Here is a 15,281-nt window from a genome sequence, read left to right on the forward strand (position 1 = left end):
TTTTTTTTTTTTTTTTGTCAAGCACCAAATCTGAACAGATAATATTCTGTTTAAGAATGAGTAAGGGGAAGAAGCCAGAATGGGGTCTGTGGAAGAAATATTGTGGAGCAAAGGGAGGAGAGCGTGATACAGGCGACTCGGAGAAAGAAGTTTCTTCAAAAGAAAACATTAAGAAATTCATCAGTAGAATCCCCGAAGACATGATGTCCGTGAAAGAGAAACAGGTATCATAGGGAAAGAAAAGGCTGAGGTGGAAGTGGAGGTAGTCTACACCTTGGTGATCGCCATCACAGCAGCCAGTAGGCGCTTTTGATCAAATATTGTCCTGGAAAAGCTCCCCTCTGTCCTCGCTCTTTCACTTTACAGGCAGTTTATTTTATTTATTATTTATTTTACTAAAATACCAAAGGAGAAAAATATAAGAGAATTGTAATAGGAAAAGGCCAAAGAACATAGAATTTTTGAGCTAAATAGTTCTCTGTCCAAACCAATGAATAGCTAACTAAATACAGATATTTTTGAGGAGCACTGATTCAGTGTTTGAAAAGGTCTGTGACTGTGTGTGTGGGGGCGTGTGTGCGTGCGTTTCGTTGACTTCGTTCTTCTCACTCCTCCCCCATCTCCTGTGCCCCACCAGGCACACAGTCCACCTCACCTGGATTGCCGGCGGGTTGTGCTCGGGATCCCCGCCCGCTAAATGACTTGAGCTCCCTTACCTTCCAGCTGGGCTCTGCTCCCTCAGCTGTCGCCTCTGTGGGACCACAGCTGCTGTTTTACTCTCCCCTTCCCTCCAGCTGTAGCAGTTTCCTTTTCCTATGTTTAGATCCGTATAATGGGTCCATGTTAGGTATGCTTATCTGCATTTGCATACGAAGAGCTTTCTGTGAAGAGAAATATTCATTTGACCCTCATTATTCTTGCTGCCATCCCACCTGTTCAGAGGATGCCACATTTAGTAAAGAGATTCTCAGGGTGGGGGGACTTCCCCTCAAACTCAGTAGATGTTTATATAGATCATTCCCAGAAGTGGAAGACTGTTTCATCATAACCTGTATGTTTTTGGGGAATATAGACACATTATTTATTGTATTCTCCTGTGTCTTGTTGGATTACTTTCCTTTGGTTAATAGGTAATGTTAAAAAAATTCAAAAGTGATTCCTCCCTTTTTGAATTTCTTACATATCAGTTTATTTTACAGGGAATCCACGTGCAGGTACATTTAAACAATGATTAACTTTGACCAGAAAAGTCTTACTGGGAGAATACTGTTAAGATAATTCTATGGTAAATGATTATGGTTAACCAAGCCTCTATCTTGAAAAATCTAAATCTAATTTTATATCAAAAATAGATTTAAGATTACTGTTTCATTGTATTTCTCCTTTGAGTAAACTTGACTTGTCTTTTAGTAAATTTTACATCTTTGTCACGGCAGGTTCATGACTTGCAGACTGAACTTGATAAAGAAAAAGAAGATGCTCAAAAGAAAATGCATAAATTTGAGGAGTCTTTGAAGTGAGTAAAATTGTAATATAGTTAATTAAAAGAAATACCCTTATTCTAAACTGTGAGCCAAATTAAGTAACTAAAACTCAAACATTATGATATTTTTATCATAACCGTGCTGTGGTTTAGCTCGAGTCGGTTTTCTATCATCAGTCTCTATTTTCAGAATTTTATTACTAGCCAGTAAAGGAAAAATATCAGTTCAGCTGTCTTTAAATGATAGGAAGGTAAGAAAGACAACTTAGTGGTTTCAGATGCTTTCTTCCTCTCAAATGAAAACAGATTTAAAAACAACAATAGCAACAATAAGATTTAGATCTAGGACATTTAGAAGTCCCTCTGTAGCTTTTTTGGGAGGAATTTGGGTAATGAAATGTTTCAGTTGTTATATTTAAAAATGGACTACTATACGGGCATTGTTTAGCAAAGGTTTTGTCTTATGGTACGTAAACATACACATTAAAATGTTATATTTTATTTGTCTTTTCCATTCATTTACTAAGTCGATTAGGCCCTACTTATCACTAGGTATCATCCTGCAGCTTTTAGCTGGAGAACATTGATTTATTCAGTAACGGTTGCGTTCTCACCATGTTTCAGGCAATGTCTAATTCCTTCCTGGAGGACCTGTATTGTAGTCCAGTTGGGAAGATATTCATGCACTTTGGCAGTTACAGTCCGGAGTGATGAGAACTTTCACAGGATAGAGGTCAATAGGGTACCTGCCCCAAGAAAGTGATTTAGGAAGGGAAGCTTACTTGGGCACAGTATATCTAGCTAACTCCCAGTGAATCAGCAAATTCCATTTTTTATGCTTTTCCAAACCTCCAAAGAGGAAAATTTAGAGAAAGGCCAAAAAGAATATCTAGGCTCAAAGAAACCTAGTATCAAATTCTTCCTGGGAAGATTGCATAACCGGAAGTTCCCTCTCCTTCGCTCTGCTTGTTAGTAAAATGTCCTGAATGGGTTGCTGAATAGGACATCTTAAAATAGTCTATGTGCTGTGACATCGCAGGATATCAGTTTCTTATCTATACCAGGATTGGTGCTTATTTGTTCACATCACCACATAAGAATTAGGTGAAATTAGAGGAGAACTGTAATGTCCATTAAACATTAAGCCAGATAACTGTATTTTATAGCCCAACTTGAATAGTGACACAACTAGGGCATTCTTGCTTTATGGATGGGATGCCCTCCCTTTATCCCTCATTAATTCATTTTTTTTCCTCCTTAAAATGTTGATTCACAACTTTCTTCGTATATTCAACTTACCACACTTCCGTTTCTTTTTTGTTCTACCTTGTCTCTTTTTTTTTGTAATTTCTTTATACTTTTTCCATTAGCTTGTTGATGTGTATTTTATATCCATAAAGGAAGAGGTAATTCCTTCAAATAACAGGAAATCAACAAATATTTGTCTAGTACCTACAATGTCTATATACTGTATTATCATACGAAAGGAAATCGAAGGTTTAGAAACTATAGCTCAAGACATAATCCTGTTCTTAACAATTTTATAGTCCAGGGTAGGCATTTGAAGTCCCTGGAGTGTTAGGTATCAAGTTGTTGACATAAGTGCAATTGGAATTAGAAAGACTGTTGGCAATTGGAGAATTGGGAGTCGATGTGTAATTACACAGCATGGTCTTTTAAGGTTCACCAGTGGACGGTGAAAAAACCCTGTGAAGCCTCTGTAGTTGCTATATGCAACATAATCTATTTAAGGCTTTAGAGGTCTTTACCAAAATACCAAATTTTACTTGGAGTTAAAAAAAGCTAGTTTAGATTGTTAATAACATTCCCCTGTGGATCTGTTTCTTCCATTCCTTGTGTAGATGATGTCTTATTTGCACTAAATGTTGGTATGACCCTAACAATATAGCACCTGGTATAGCAGGAGCAATCTGGTCTGAAAATAGTAGCGTAAGTTATTGTGTGGTCTGAACTTCAAAGTAAACAGTACAACCTGGCTGTCTTCCCAGAGGAAAATATTCTGGGGCAACTGCTACTGCTTTTCAATCTAAGAATAGTGTTAGACCCGGTTGGTCCAGAGACAATTCCATTTTCCTAAAAGACAGGTATATGATATGGAAATTTGCCATGATTATTAGCATTTTTTTTCTGTAATAAAAATATACACAAAGGTGAAAAAAATCTCACTTTTAGAATGTGGTGGTATTCATTCATTTATTCATTCATTCTTTCACTCAGTAGGGTTGTTGAATGTATAGTGGAGGATGTCAGAGAGCTGGAATTAACGTGTGCATTAATGTCCATATAAATACGTGATAAGTGGATCCAACTCAGTCTTTGGTTTCGAGCTCAAGTTGATACTTCAGACCCTGTTGGATTTTAAGAGGGACACTGATTTGAAGTTAGCACTCACTGTAAATGTAACTCCTAAAGCTAATTTGCCTACCTGTTACTGTTTTTCAGAAAAACAAGAACACTTTAATTAATATTACTGTCCTACTACTTACAATTTTTATTCTACGCATATCCTAAACAGGTTTTTGCTTCCTATTTCATTTCTGTTGCAGAAAATATTTTAATAACCTCCAGTAACTGAAAATTATCTGAAACTATAATTGTAAGTGGTATGAATTTTTTTTTTTTTTTTTTTTGCGGTACGCGGGCCTCTCACCGCTGCGGTCTCTCCCGTTGCGGAGCACAGGCTCCGGACGCGCAGGCTCGGCGGCCGTGGCTCACGGGCCCAGCCGCTCCGCGGCATGTGGGATCTTCCCGGAAAGCGGCACGAACCCGCGTCCCCTGCATTGGCAGGCGGACTCTCAACCACTGCGCCGACAGGGAAGCCCAATGGTATGAATTTTGTGTGTTCATTTTTCAAAGATAGGTAATTAAAGTAAATGGGAAACGTAGCGCTGAATGGAAAATTACCATCGGTAATAAAATAACTTGGTGTAACTCTCTGAAGGACTAACACTGAAAAAGTATGTTATTTTTTTGGAGGAGTTAAAACCTATGAACAACAGATGTAGATAGTATAGATTTGGTTTATCCCTTTTTTGATATTTATATGTTTACCAAATTTGATTTCTAAGTTTTTGGTGCTATAAAACTAATAAAGCATTGTTCTGAGATATTGTATAAATTGACTATTTTAAAGCATTCAATGAGACATTCCAAACTCATCTTTTTGTAAAATATTTATTTATTTTTATTTTATTTATTTTTGGCTGCATTGGGTCTTCGTTGCTGCGCGCAGGCTTTCTCTAGCCGTGGCGAGCGGGGGCTACTCTTCGTTGTGGTGTGAGGGCTTCTCATTGCTGTGGCTTCTCGTTGTGGAGCATGGGCTCTAGGCACGTGGACTTCAGTAGCTGTGGCACGTGGGCTTCAGTAATTGTGGCTCACTGTCTTCAGTAGTTGTGGCTCGTGGGCTCTAGAGCGCAGGCTCAGTAGTTGTGGCACATGGGCTTAGTTGCTCTGCGCCATGTGGGATATTCCCGGATCAGAGCTCAAACCCATGTCCCCTGCATTGGCAGGTGGATCCTTAAGCACTGCACCACCAGGGAAGCCTCATCTTTTTGACTGATAACCTTTTTCAAACTCCTCTCTGGCAGTAAAATACAAAACTGTCTTGAAACATTTATTCCGATCCATTTTAACTTTTTTGTATTGTCAGTTGTACACATCATAAATATTTCTACTCTGACACTAATATATATAAGCTTTCTGTTCTTCAGTTAGTACTGAAAGTGAGTAGTGGTAATTTCACTAGAGCATGTTACAAAATCAGTCTTTAGATGATATGATTATGAATGACCCTACAGGAAGCAAGCCCTTGTTTAACTAAAACATATTCTTTCTGTTGTAGTTGCTAACATATACATGTACATGTATACATGACTGTGTCTGAATGTATCCACCGCAAATAAAGCTTTTACTGGGTTTAAAAAAGTACAGAGAGATGAGGCAAATTTAAATCTGGGCTGTAACCTCTCAGGCCAGACGCTTTGATGTTACTAAAACAAACAAACATGCATTTTTGGTAATAGGAGGTGTCTCATGAAAACTGGATATTTCATGAGTCCCCTTTTAAATCATTATCTTGAATTTTTGTCACAATTACTTTATAACCCTGAAACATATGTTTAGCTGACTTTTTGCCAATTTATATGATACACAAAATGTAGATATATGAGATATTTGATTATATAAATATTTAGAAATGTCTGTTAAGTTGGCTCTCATTTAGACTTTGCTGTCAATAAATATAAGGAAAAGTGAAACAGTGGCTTCTTGTACCCTTACAGTTTTTAAAAATAACTTTTTAAAGCTAGGTAATAGAGTTCCATGGTTTGAAATATGAAAGATAGGAAAAATGAGCGTACAGGGAAAAGTCCCCTTCCATAGGAGCCCTCTCGCTATACATTTTTCCTCTTGGGAAGGAGCAGTGTTACCAATTCCCTGTGTATCCTTTCATATGGAAGCATCGATACTCTTTCCCCACTATCTCTTCCCCTTATGTGCTACCTATATCCTGATTTTTTTCACTTAACGTATCTTGGAGGTTATTTCATGTAAGGACAGAAAGAGCTTCCCCATTCTCTTTTATGTATTTGAGGTACTTTATTTCACTAATTCTTTATTGATGAACACATGATGAAAATGTTTCCATTTTTCTCCTAGTACATATATGGTTTGATTTTAACATTTAAATCTGTGACCCGTTTGGAATGTATCCAGTGTAGGTTGTGAGATATGGATCCTGTTGTTTTTGCTTTTTGTCAAATGGTTACCCAGTCGTTTCAACATCATTAATTTAATGATCTAGCCTTTCCCTCTTCAGAGTTCTGCTACAGAACCTTTATCATTGGACTTGGGTCTAGACTTTTGGTTCTGCTTGAGAGATCTGAAAATGCTTGTGCCAGTCCCATACTCTGTTGATTTCCACTGTTTAAAGGTAATGTTTAGTGTCTAGTCAGACTACTTATCCTGTTACCCTGTGCTTTTTCAGAATCTTCCTTTTTTTCTTGTTTATATTTTTCCATTGGAGATTTATAATTAGCTTGTCTAGTTAAAAAAGAAAAACCATTAGTCTTTTTGTTAATGTTGCTGAACAGATCTAGTTCAACAAAGGAAGAACTGACATCTTTTAATGTTGAATCTTTCCACACACATGATACGCCTCCCTTTGTTCAGGTCTGCCTCCGTGTCACTCTACAGCCAGATCCTGTTTTTGAAACAGACAGTTTGCAAGGAATTTGTGTTACTTAACTATCACAAGTTGGTTCTTTTATATCAAGTGTGTATTTTGACTGTCTATTAGTGTATGTGTTATGAAGCTTAAAATACATAGGGAGTTGTATATTCTGGGTTTGAAGTTTCATACAGTTTGGGGTGTGGATTTTAAACTCTCTGTACTTTTGGTCATACTGTTTATTTTTGAATGAAGAATGTAAAACTCTTGCAGGTATCACTTGTTTATACTTCTGTAGCCATTTAATACCTTAATATGTCATTTTAATCAAACTCATTTATTAATTCCTCCCAACATCTATTTTGTTCTAGGAACTTTGTTGGTACTGAGTATAAAGTGCCTGACAAGGCAGGCAAGGCCTCTGCTGTAGCCACAGTACGTGGCTGCACAGCTTTCCTGTTGAATGCCCCACCGTGTCAGTGTATCAGTGCAGGACACTGGGTATTGGTCCCCACAGAGTGCAGGGCACTTCCACAGAGACCCTGGGTGACGGTCGGTGTGTTTTCCCTGCTTCACTTGGTAACATGAGATATTCTTGATTTTATTTTATTTACTTTAGTGTAAAATAAGCACTTTGCCTCCTAGTGAACAACGCATTGTTGGGATTGCTGCATTGTTTGTAAAAGTAGACATTTTGGGGCTTCCCTGGTGGCGCAGTGGTTGAGAGCCCGCCTGCCGATGCAGGGGACACGGGTTCGTGCCCCGGTCTGGGAAGATCCCACGTGCCGCGGAGTTGCTGGGCCCGTGAGCCATGGCCGCTGAGCCTGCGTGTCCGGAGCCTGTGCTCTGCAACGGGAGAGGCCACGGCAGTGAGAGGCCTGCGTACTGAAAAAAAAACCAGACAAAAAATAGACATTTTGTAATGTGGAAAAAAAAATGAAGTGTTCCAGTCACTGTTTCAGGAGTTACGATAGTAATTTATAGGAAGTCCAGAAGCAGTCTGCTTAACCTTCTGTGTCCATAACATCCTTTTTAAAGCTCAGTCGCCTAAGGGCCTCCTCATCATCTTACTGCTCACCTGGCTCTCCCTCAGCTGGTTACCGTCGACTCAGATGTTCAAAGTGCACCATGTCCCTCGTCTGAGTAATTTTTCCTCTATTCCTGTATGCAGAATGAAAGTCAGTGTTTTTTCTTCCAGAGGCTGACCTAATAGAATGTCTTTAAAGCTACTCAGCTTTTCCTTTTGGAGAAAAAAAATCTTAGGGATTTAAATACAAAGTCTTATTTTCATCATGGAATTTCTATCCAGAATTTTTTAGAATGCTACTGATCTTTTATAGTTCTGATTCCAAATAGCACTGTGAGTTTTAAATGCTTCCAGGATCATATCATTAAAATAATGGGTGAATACAGGAAAAGTAAATAACAGTAATGTTTTTTTTCATTTTTATTAAACTTTTTATTTTGAAATAATTTTAGGTTAACATGCAATTGTAAGAAATAATACAAAGAGATCTTGTGTACACTTTATCCAGTTTCCCCATTGGTAACAGCTTGAAAATCTGTAGTACACTATCATGACTAGGAAAGTGACATTGACATAATTAACCCATCTTGTTCAGATTTCCTTGGTTTTACATGTACTCATCTGTGTGCTTGCACGTGTGTGCATGTGTGTGTGTGCTTGGTTCTATGCAATTTTATCAGAGTTGTTTACTGGTATATCCAACATCACAGTTCTGTCACAACGAAGATCCCTTGCATTGCCCTTTTATAAACATAACCATATCCTTCCTACCCTCTCCCCATCTTGACCTTCCTGTCTTGAAATTCACTGACTAATTGTAATTTGTTCTCAATCTCTATTTTCTTCAATTAAAGAAAAATGTTATGCAAAAGAATCATATATAGGGAATCACACAGTATGTAACCCCTTGGGATTGACTTTTATAATTGAGCATAGTTCTCCTGAGATTCATGGAAGTCATTGTGTGTATCAGTTGTTTACATCTTTTTATTGCCTAATAAGCAATTGTATGGATACAGCATTTTTTTGTTTGTATGTTTTGTTTCTGTTTTGTTTAGTTTTTACCAGTAAACCACTGACGAATATTGGATGTTTTTAGTATTTTCTATTATGAATAAAGCTGCTATGAAGATTGCGTACAGGTGAACATGTGTTTTCATTCCTCTGGGATAAATGCCCAGGAGCGGAATTGCTGAATTGTATAGAAACTGCATGTTTAGTTTTATAAGAAACTGCCAAACTGTGTTTTGGTTGCTGTGCCGTTGTATTTTCCCATTGGTAACGTATGAGTGACCCTGCTGCTCTGCATCCTTACGGGCTTTAATGTTGTCACTATTTTTTTTTTTTTTAACATCTTTATTGGAGTATAATTGCTTTACAGTGGTGCGTTAGTTTCTGCTGTATAACACACAGAATCAGCCATATGCGTACATATATCCCCATATCTCCTCCCTCTTGCGTCTCCCTCCCACCCTCCCTATCCCATCCCTCTAGGTGGTCACAAAGCACGGAGCCGATCTCCCTGTGCTGTGCGTCTGCTTCCCACTAGCTATCTGTTCTACATTTGGTAGTATGTATATGTCTATGCCACTCTCTCACTTCGTCCCAGCTTACCCTTCCCCCTCCCCGTGTCCTCAAGTCCATTCTCTACGTCAGTAACAGTAATTTTTATTAGAGTTTATTTCAGCAAGTAAATAGTTCCTGTACTTATAATACATAGTTACAGTGAACTTATTACAAGAAACAACATAAAATATCTGTCTTTATTTCTAAAACAGACTGAAATGGTTTACAGTACAAGCAAATGTTAACATATAATTGAAATTAAAATCTATCATATGCATGTAAAGAAGGGTGGATATTATTGTACCAGAAATAAAATTATTTCTAATTTAAATACTAAATTTAGTATTTAAATTCTAAATTTCCCTTGACCTGAACTCTTTCAGGTGGTTTTGGGAGACATTTGAATTTAGTGTACATTAAGAGAATGGACTCTGGATCCACTTATCACGGGTCCGCATTCCAGCTCAGATCACTAGCTGTGTGACCTTGGGCGTGGTGCTCAACCTGTGTGATTAGTATTTACAGCTGTAACATGAGGGTGATAATAATATCTTCCTCCTGAGATTGTTAGGAGGCTTAGAATGTTTAGTACAAAGCACTTCAAACAGCGTTTGTTGTATATGTATATTAGCACTTATTATTTTATTTCTCATTATCTTATAAAGGATACAAACAAGTTTGTCAGAAGAAGTAATCTTTTCCTGGCACAGTTTTTTTTTTTAACAGCTTTATTGAGATTTAATTATCACCCCATAGAATTTACTCAGTTTAAGCATGCAGCTCACTGATTTTTAGTAGAGCTGTGCAATGATCACCATAGTTCAATTTTAGAACATTTCCATCATCCCAAAAAGATCCCTCATGGCACCAAATTTTAGACGGAAATTATCATGATTGATTTTTTTCTGACCAAAAGGAATAAGTAATAAGGGACAGGATCTTCAATAGTTATTTTGCAGAAAATGCTAAATGGCCACTTCTCATTCTGACCCTCAATGAAAGCTGAAATCATAATATTAAGATGTGTTTTGGCATTTTGTGGAGACCTGAGCTAATGTAGCCCTGATACGTTGCTTCCAAGTTGACTGTCTGATGTTTTAACTTTGGTACAAGGATGAATTTGAAAACAGATTCTGTGTGTGCGTGTAAATGTGCTGAAAGGGGCCTGGAAATACATATATGCCAAAGTGTTGGGGTGATATCCATGTTTTCCTCTTTATATTTCTGTATAGTTTGAATCTTCTCCAATAAGAATATTGTATGTTACTTTGGTATCTTAAAACAATAGTAAAGACAAAAGAAACCAGTAAAGATTTTCGAAGGAAGAATGACAAACATTGATGATGGTTATCTTTAGTTGGTGAGCATATGGGATTTTAAAAAATTCCTCTACATTTTACATATTCTACAATAACTGAGCCCAGCAACCCCTCAGAGTCTTGAGAAGTTTCAGCTTGTCTCAAATCACTGAGCACCGGGTGGGGCAGCCTGTGAACTCAGACAGTTTCTGGAAATACCTGAACTCTAATTATTTTGGGGTTTTGACCAGAAAAACCTTTTATGTCTTTCTTATAATAAATGGATAGGTGATAAGGTTGATATTCCTTTTTTTTTTTTACAGGTGAGAATTTTTCTCACCTAGAATGGAAGGACACCCTGGCACAGCATTTTAGGGGAGGGTATTAGGAGGTCAATAGGATACAGACTACAAAATACAGCTTTCTAGTAAGTGTAAAATTAGGATATTTTCAATGAAAATACAAGGTATTTTCCATGAAAGGTAGGTTATATTACATTTTAAATGTGCTTTTTATGTTTCCTTACTGTGGAAATTCACATGAAATTCATAGATTCGTTTTCCACATTTATCAGTCTGTTTTTGTAAACTTGAATCTGATTTTAGCACATATATGTTGATTCCTACTGTCAGAGCAGGTTACTGTGCACTGGTTACCAATCCCAAGAGAGTAAAGCACTGTGCACTGGTTACTGATTCCTGGGGAGGACTCCAACTATTGAAACCGCGCAGGACCCTGTGAGGCTCCTGGGCACAGAAGGCTTTCTGTCCCCTGTTTGTTGCTTGTAGGGAATAGACTCCAGCCTCCATGACCTTCCCTAGCCCCAAAGGGCAGATTCGAAGAGTTGCTTATCAGGGAAGGGAGGGGATGCAGAGACAAGGGAGAAGCGGTCAAGAAACAATGGTGCAGCCTTGGGGCAGGTCCTGGTTCCCCCTCAAGGGATGCACACAACAGTATCTTTAACCTCTTCTGCATAACTAAAACTCCAACCAAATGGAAGATGTTCCAGAGAAAAGGTCACAGCTTGATAACCTTGAAGCTTATCAGGAGACCATCTGAGACCAGATTAAAAGAGCACAGGCCCTGCACACACCCTGCTCCTTATCAGAAACCCCGCCCTTGAACCATTGCTATAAAACTCCTCACCAGTCCCCCTGGGTTGGGACACACAGTACTTCAGGGCACGAGCCCGCAGTGTCCCCCCTTTGCCTGGCAAAGGAATAACACTATTCTTTTCTACTTCACCCACAACTCTCTCTCTGAGATTCGATTCGACACCGGTGCACAGAGGCCAAGTTTTCGGCGTGACTGTGGAGGAAAGCAAAGGTCATCACGATGCCAGGCACCAGGAATAGAAGCGCAGACGTTTCTGCCAACAGCATCTTAGCACTGGAGTTACCAGGGATACACTGCAGTCCAGCCCTGAATGGAACAAGCTTCACTTACACAGAAAGAGGCAGAGAAGATCAGCTTCCGGGGCACTGGGTCTCTCCTGTCCGCTAACACAAGACACAGGGCAGTTTTCCTGCCCCTCCTGTGCTCCCTAGAGAGACTCCGTCCCCTCCGTGTGAGGACAGAAAACAGTGGGGTTGGACAGGTGCCCTGTGGTGTACACACTTCAAGCCAAGACAAAAGAGCTTTCTTTGAGCTGAAGGGAAGGATATTCACGCACGAGGCGATCAGCCCAGCACAGACTTTGTGGGCTCTTTATCTCAGACAGGAAGCCTTCCGGCCTGAGGCCCATCCTTACGTGGCTGAGTGGCTTTGGAGGACTGCATGCAGGAGACTGCCTTGCCTGACCCCGAGGTAGCCTAGGATTTCAAGGTGCCTGAGCTGTTCTTTAGGGAGATTATCCTGGCAGGAGTGAGGATATCATCAGCTTGAGTAACAAGCAACAGGAAGCAGGAAAATAAGGAAGATGAGGCTACAGTAATAGTCCCTGTAAGAGACAGTGGACCCTGTGAAGGTGGCAAGTCAGTGATGAAGAGAGTAATTGCAGCCTCCAGGAAAACAGCCTCTCTGGAAACACTGTCTCATCTCAGCACCTTTATTTCATTCAGAGTCAGAATCAACTTTCACAAGTAATTTCCAAGGTAGATACTGATGGAAGAGCTACACACACTGTTTTATATTTTTATTCCATGTGGAAGTAACTTAAGATTGTTGAGTAAAAGGAAACATGAAATATTAATACTGAATTTTTTAATACTGTTTCATGATTTCAGATGATTCCAATTTAAAGATGTCTTACTTATTATTAAATATAGTTAAATAACGCTGCAGTGAACATGGGAATGCAGATACCTTTTTGAGTTAGGGTTTTTGTTTCATTTGCACATATTTCTAGAAGTAGAATTGCTGGATCATATGATTCTATTTTTAATTTTTTTTCAGGATCCTTCATACCGTTTTCCCATAATTCAGCTGTTATTTCTTTAAATATGCTTTCTACTCCCTTCTGCCAATCTTCTCCTTCTGAAACTCCAATAATTCACAAATGGGTTCTTTTTTTTTTTTAACATCTTTATTGGAGTATAATTCCTTTACAGTCGTTTGTTAGTTTCTGCTTTATAACAAAGTGAATCAGCTATACATATACATATATCCCCATATCTCCTCCCTCTTGTGTCTCCTCCCTCCCACCTTCCCTATCCCACCCGTCTACGTGGTCACAAAGCACCAAGCTGATCTCCCTGTGCTGTGCGGCTGCTTCCCACTAGGTATCTATTTTACATTTAGTGGTATATATAAGTCCATGCCAACTTGAGTGATTTTTGATAGTTTGTGCTTTGGGGGTAATTTGTTTCATCCAAAATGTAGAATTTATGGGCAAATATTGTTGATAATATTTGCTTATTATCCTTTTAGTGTCTTTAGGGATTATAGTGATGTCTCTTCTTTCATTACTAATATTTGTAGTTTGTATCTTTTTTGCTCTCTGACAGTCTGGCCAGAGGTTTGTCAACTTTATTGATATTTTCAGAGAATCAGCTTTAGGTTTCATTGATCATTCTCTGTTAATTTTCTGTTTTCAACGTCATTGATTTCTTCTCTTTGTTTTTTTCACACACACACACACACACACATGCACACACTGTATTTTATTTTTACAAGAGATAAATAAACTGACACCAAGCATTGTAAATGGATGACCACAACAAAAGCAACAACGATTGCAATTACCAAACACGAAACACACTCACAGTATGTCATAACGTTGATATTCAGTCCAGTAATCCTCCAATGTAACAGCTCCTTTACTTTGCAGTGAAAATTCATTTATATACTTTTTGCCTCTGAGTCCTTGTGGGATTTTTTTTTTATTCAAACAGAAAGTCACAAAAATTATAATCCTCCTCATCAGTTCGCTCTGTCCCATGTAATTCTTTTTTCATCTTGATCTTTCGTTAGCACTGTTATGAGTTCATCAGTTTTCCATTAGAGTTCTGAAAATGCTTATTCATTCAGTTCAGCAGTATAGTCAGTTACCAGAAACCTGTACTTGTCAGAGTCTTTTCCATGAATTCCTTGAAGATGAAACCCTTTTATTTATTTATTTATTTTGTGGTACGCGGGCCTCTCACTGTTGTGGCCCCTCCCATTGCGGAGCACAGGCTCTGGACGCACAGGCTTAGCGGCCATGGCTCACGGGCTCAGCCGCTCCTTGGCATGTGGGATCCTCCCGGACCGGGGCACGAACCCGCATCCCCTGCATCGGCAGGCGGACGGACTCTCAACCACTGCGCCACCAGGGAAACCCTGAAACCCTTTTATAGGAACGTATTTGCAAAGCATCAGAGTACACCCAGAACTGTCTGTAAATGACAAAAGGCTTAAAAATGACCACGGTTAAAGATTTGATGAAAGTTCATAATAATGCAGTTGACAAGGAAATTTAGTTATTTCTGAGATATACATTTTAAAGTAATAACTAGAATTATGACTTATAACATTATACCAGAACATACAAGATTTTTAGAAATTTCATGTAATGTCTGAAACATTTATATTAACATATCTCCATACAATTAACCCAAAGAAAGTTTAGTGTTAGTTGGGCTTTTTTGTTGTTGTTGTTTGCTTGTTTATACTGCAGGTTCTTTTTAGTCATCCGTTTTATACACATCAGTGTATACATGTCAATCCCAGTCGCCCAATTCATCACACCACCACCCCGCGGTTTTCCCCCCTTGGTGTCCATACACAAATGAGTTCTTCTGATGGTATTTCATAGCCCGTGTGGGCTTTCCTCACTCTTTTTCCTTTGTTCATCTCTCCTCTGACTGGGTAGTTTCAAAGTTCCTGTCTTCTATCCCACAGATTCTTCTGCTTGATTCATTCTGCTGTTGATGCTCTGTATTGCATTTTTTATTTCATTCACTGTATCCTTAAACTCCAGAATCTTTTTTTTTTTTTTTAGGTTTTTTTGTTCTTCTCTTTCTAATTGCTTTAGATGCAAGGTTAGGTTGTTTATTCTAGATGTTTCCTGTTTCTTAAGGTAGGATTGTATTGCTATAAACTTCCCTCTTAGAACTGCTTTTGCTGCATCTCCATTTTCATTTGTTTTTTGGTATGTATTGATTTCCTCTTTGATTTCTTCAGTGATCACTTCGTTATTAACTAGTGTATTGTTTAGCCTACATGTGTTTGTATTTTTTACAGATCTTTTCCTGTAATTGATATCTAGTCTTATAGCGTTGTGGTTGGAAAAGATACTTG

The 15,281-nt window shown here is 38.6% G+C and overlaps 1 protein-coding gene across 8 annotated transcripts in view; it reads left to right on the plus strand.

Moving 5' to 3' along the window:
- The window catches only part of CEP112 (centrosomal protein 112), a 418,056-nt gene that overhangs the window by 105,192 nt on the left and 297,583 nt on the right, over window positions 1-15,281 (plus strand). For all 8 annotated transcript variants that reach the window (XM_024761157.1, XM_024761159.1, XM_024761160.1 and 5 more), the window contains one exon: window positions 1,437-1,516. In XM_024761157.1, coding sequence (XP_024616925.1) covers window positions 1,437-1,516 — 80 coding nt within the window. The remainder of the gene's footprint in view (window positions 1-1,436; window positions 1,517-15,281) is intronic.

This window comes from Neophocaena asiaeorientalis, unplaced genomic scaffold (assembly GCF_003031525.2).
Source record: "Neophocaena asiaeorientalis asiaeorientalis breed wild unplaced genomic scaffold, Neophocaena_asiaeorientalis_V1.1 scaffold30, whole genome shotgun sequence".
Classification (NCBI taxonomy): Eukaryota; Metazoa; Chordata; class Mammalia; order Artiodactyla; family Phocoenidae; genus Neophocaena; species Neophocaena asiaeorientalis.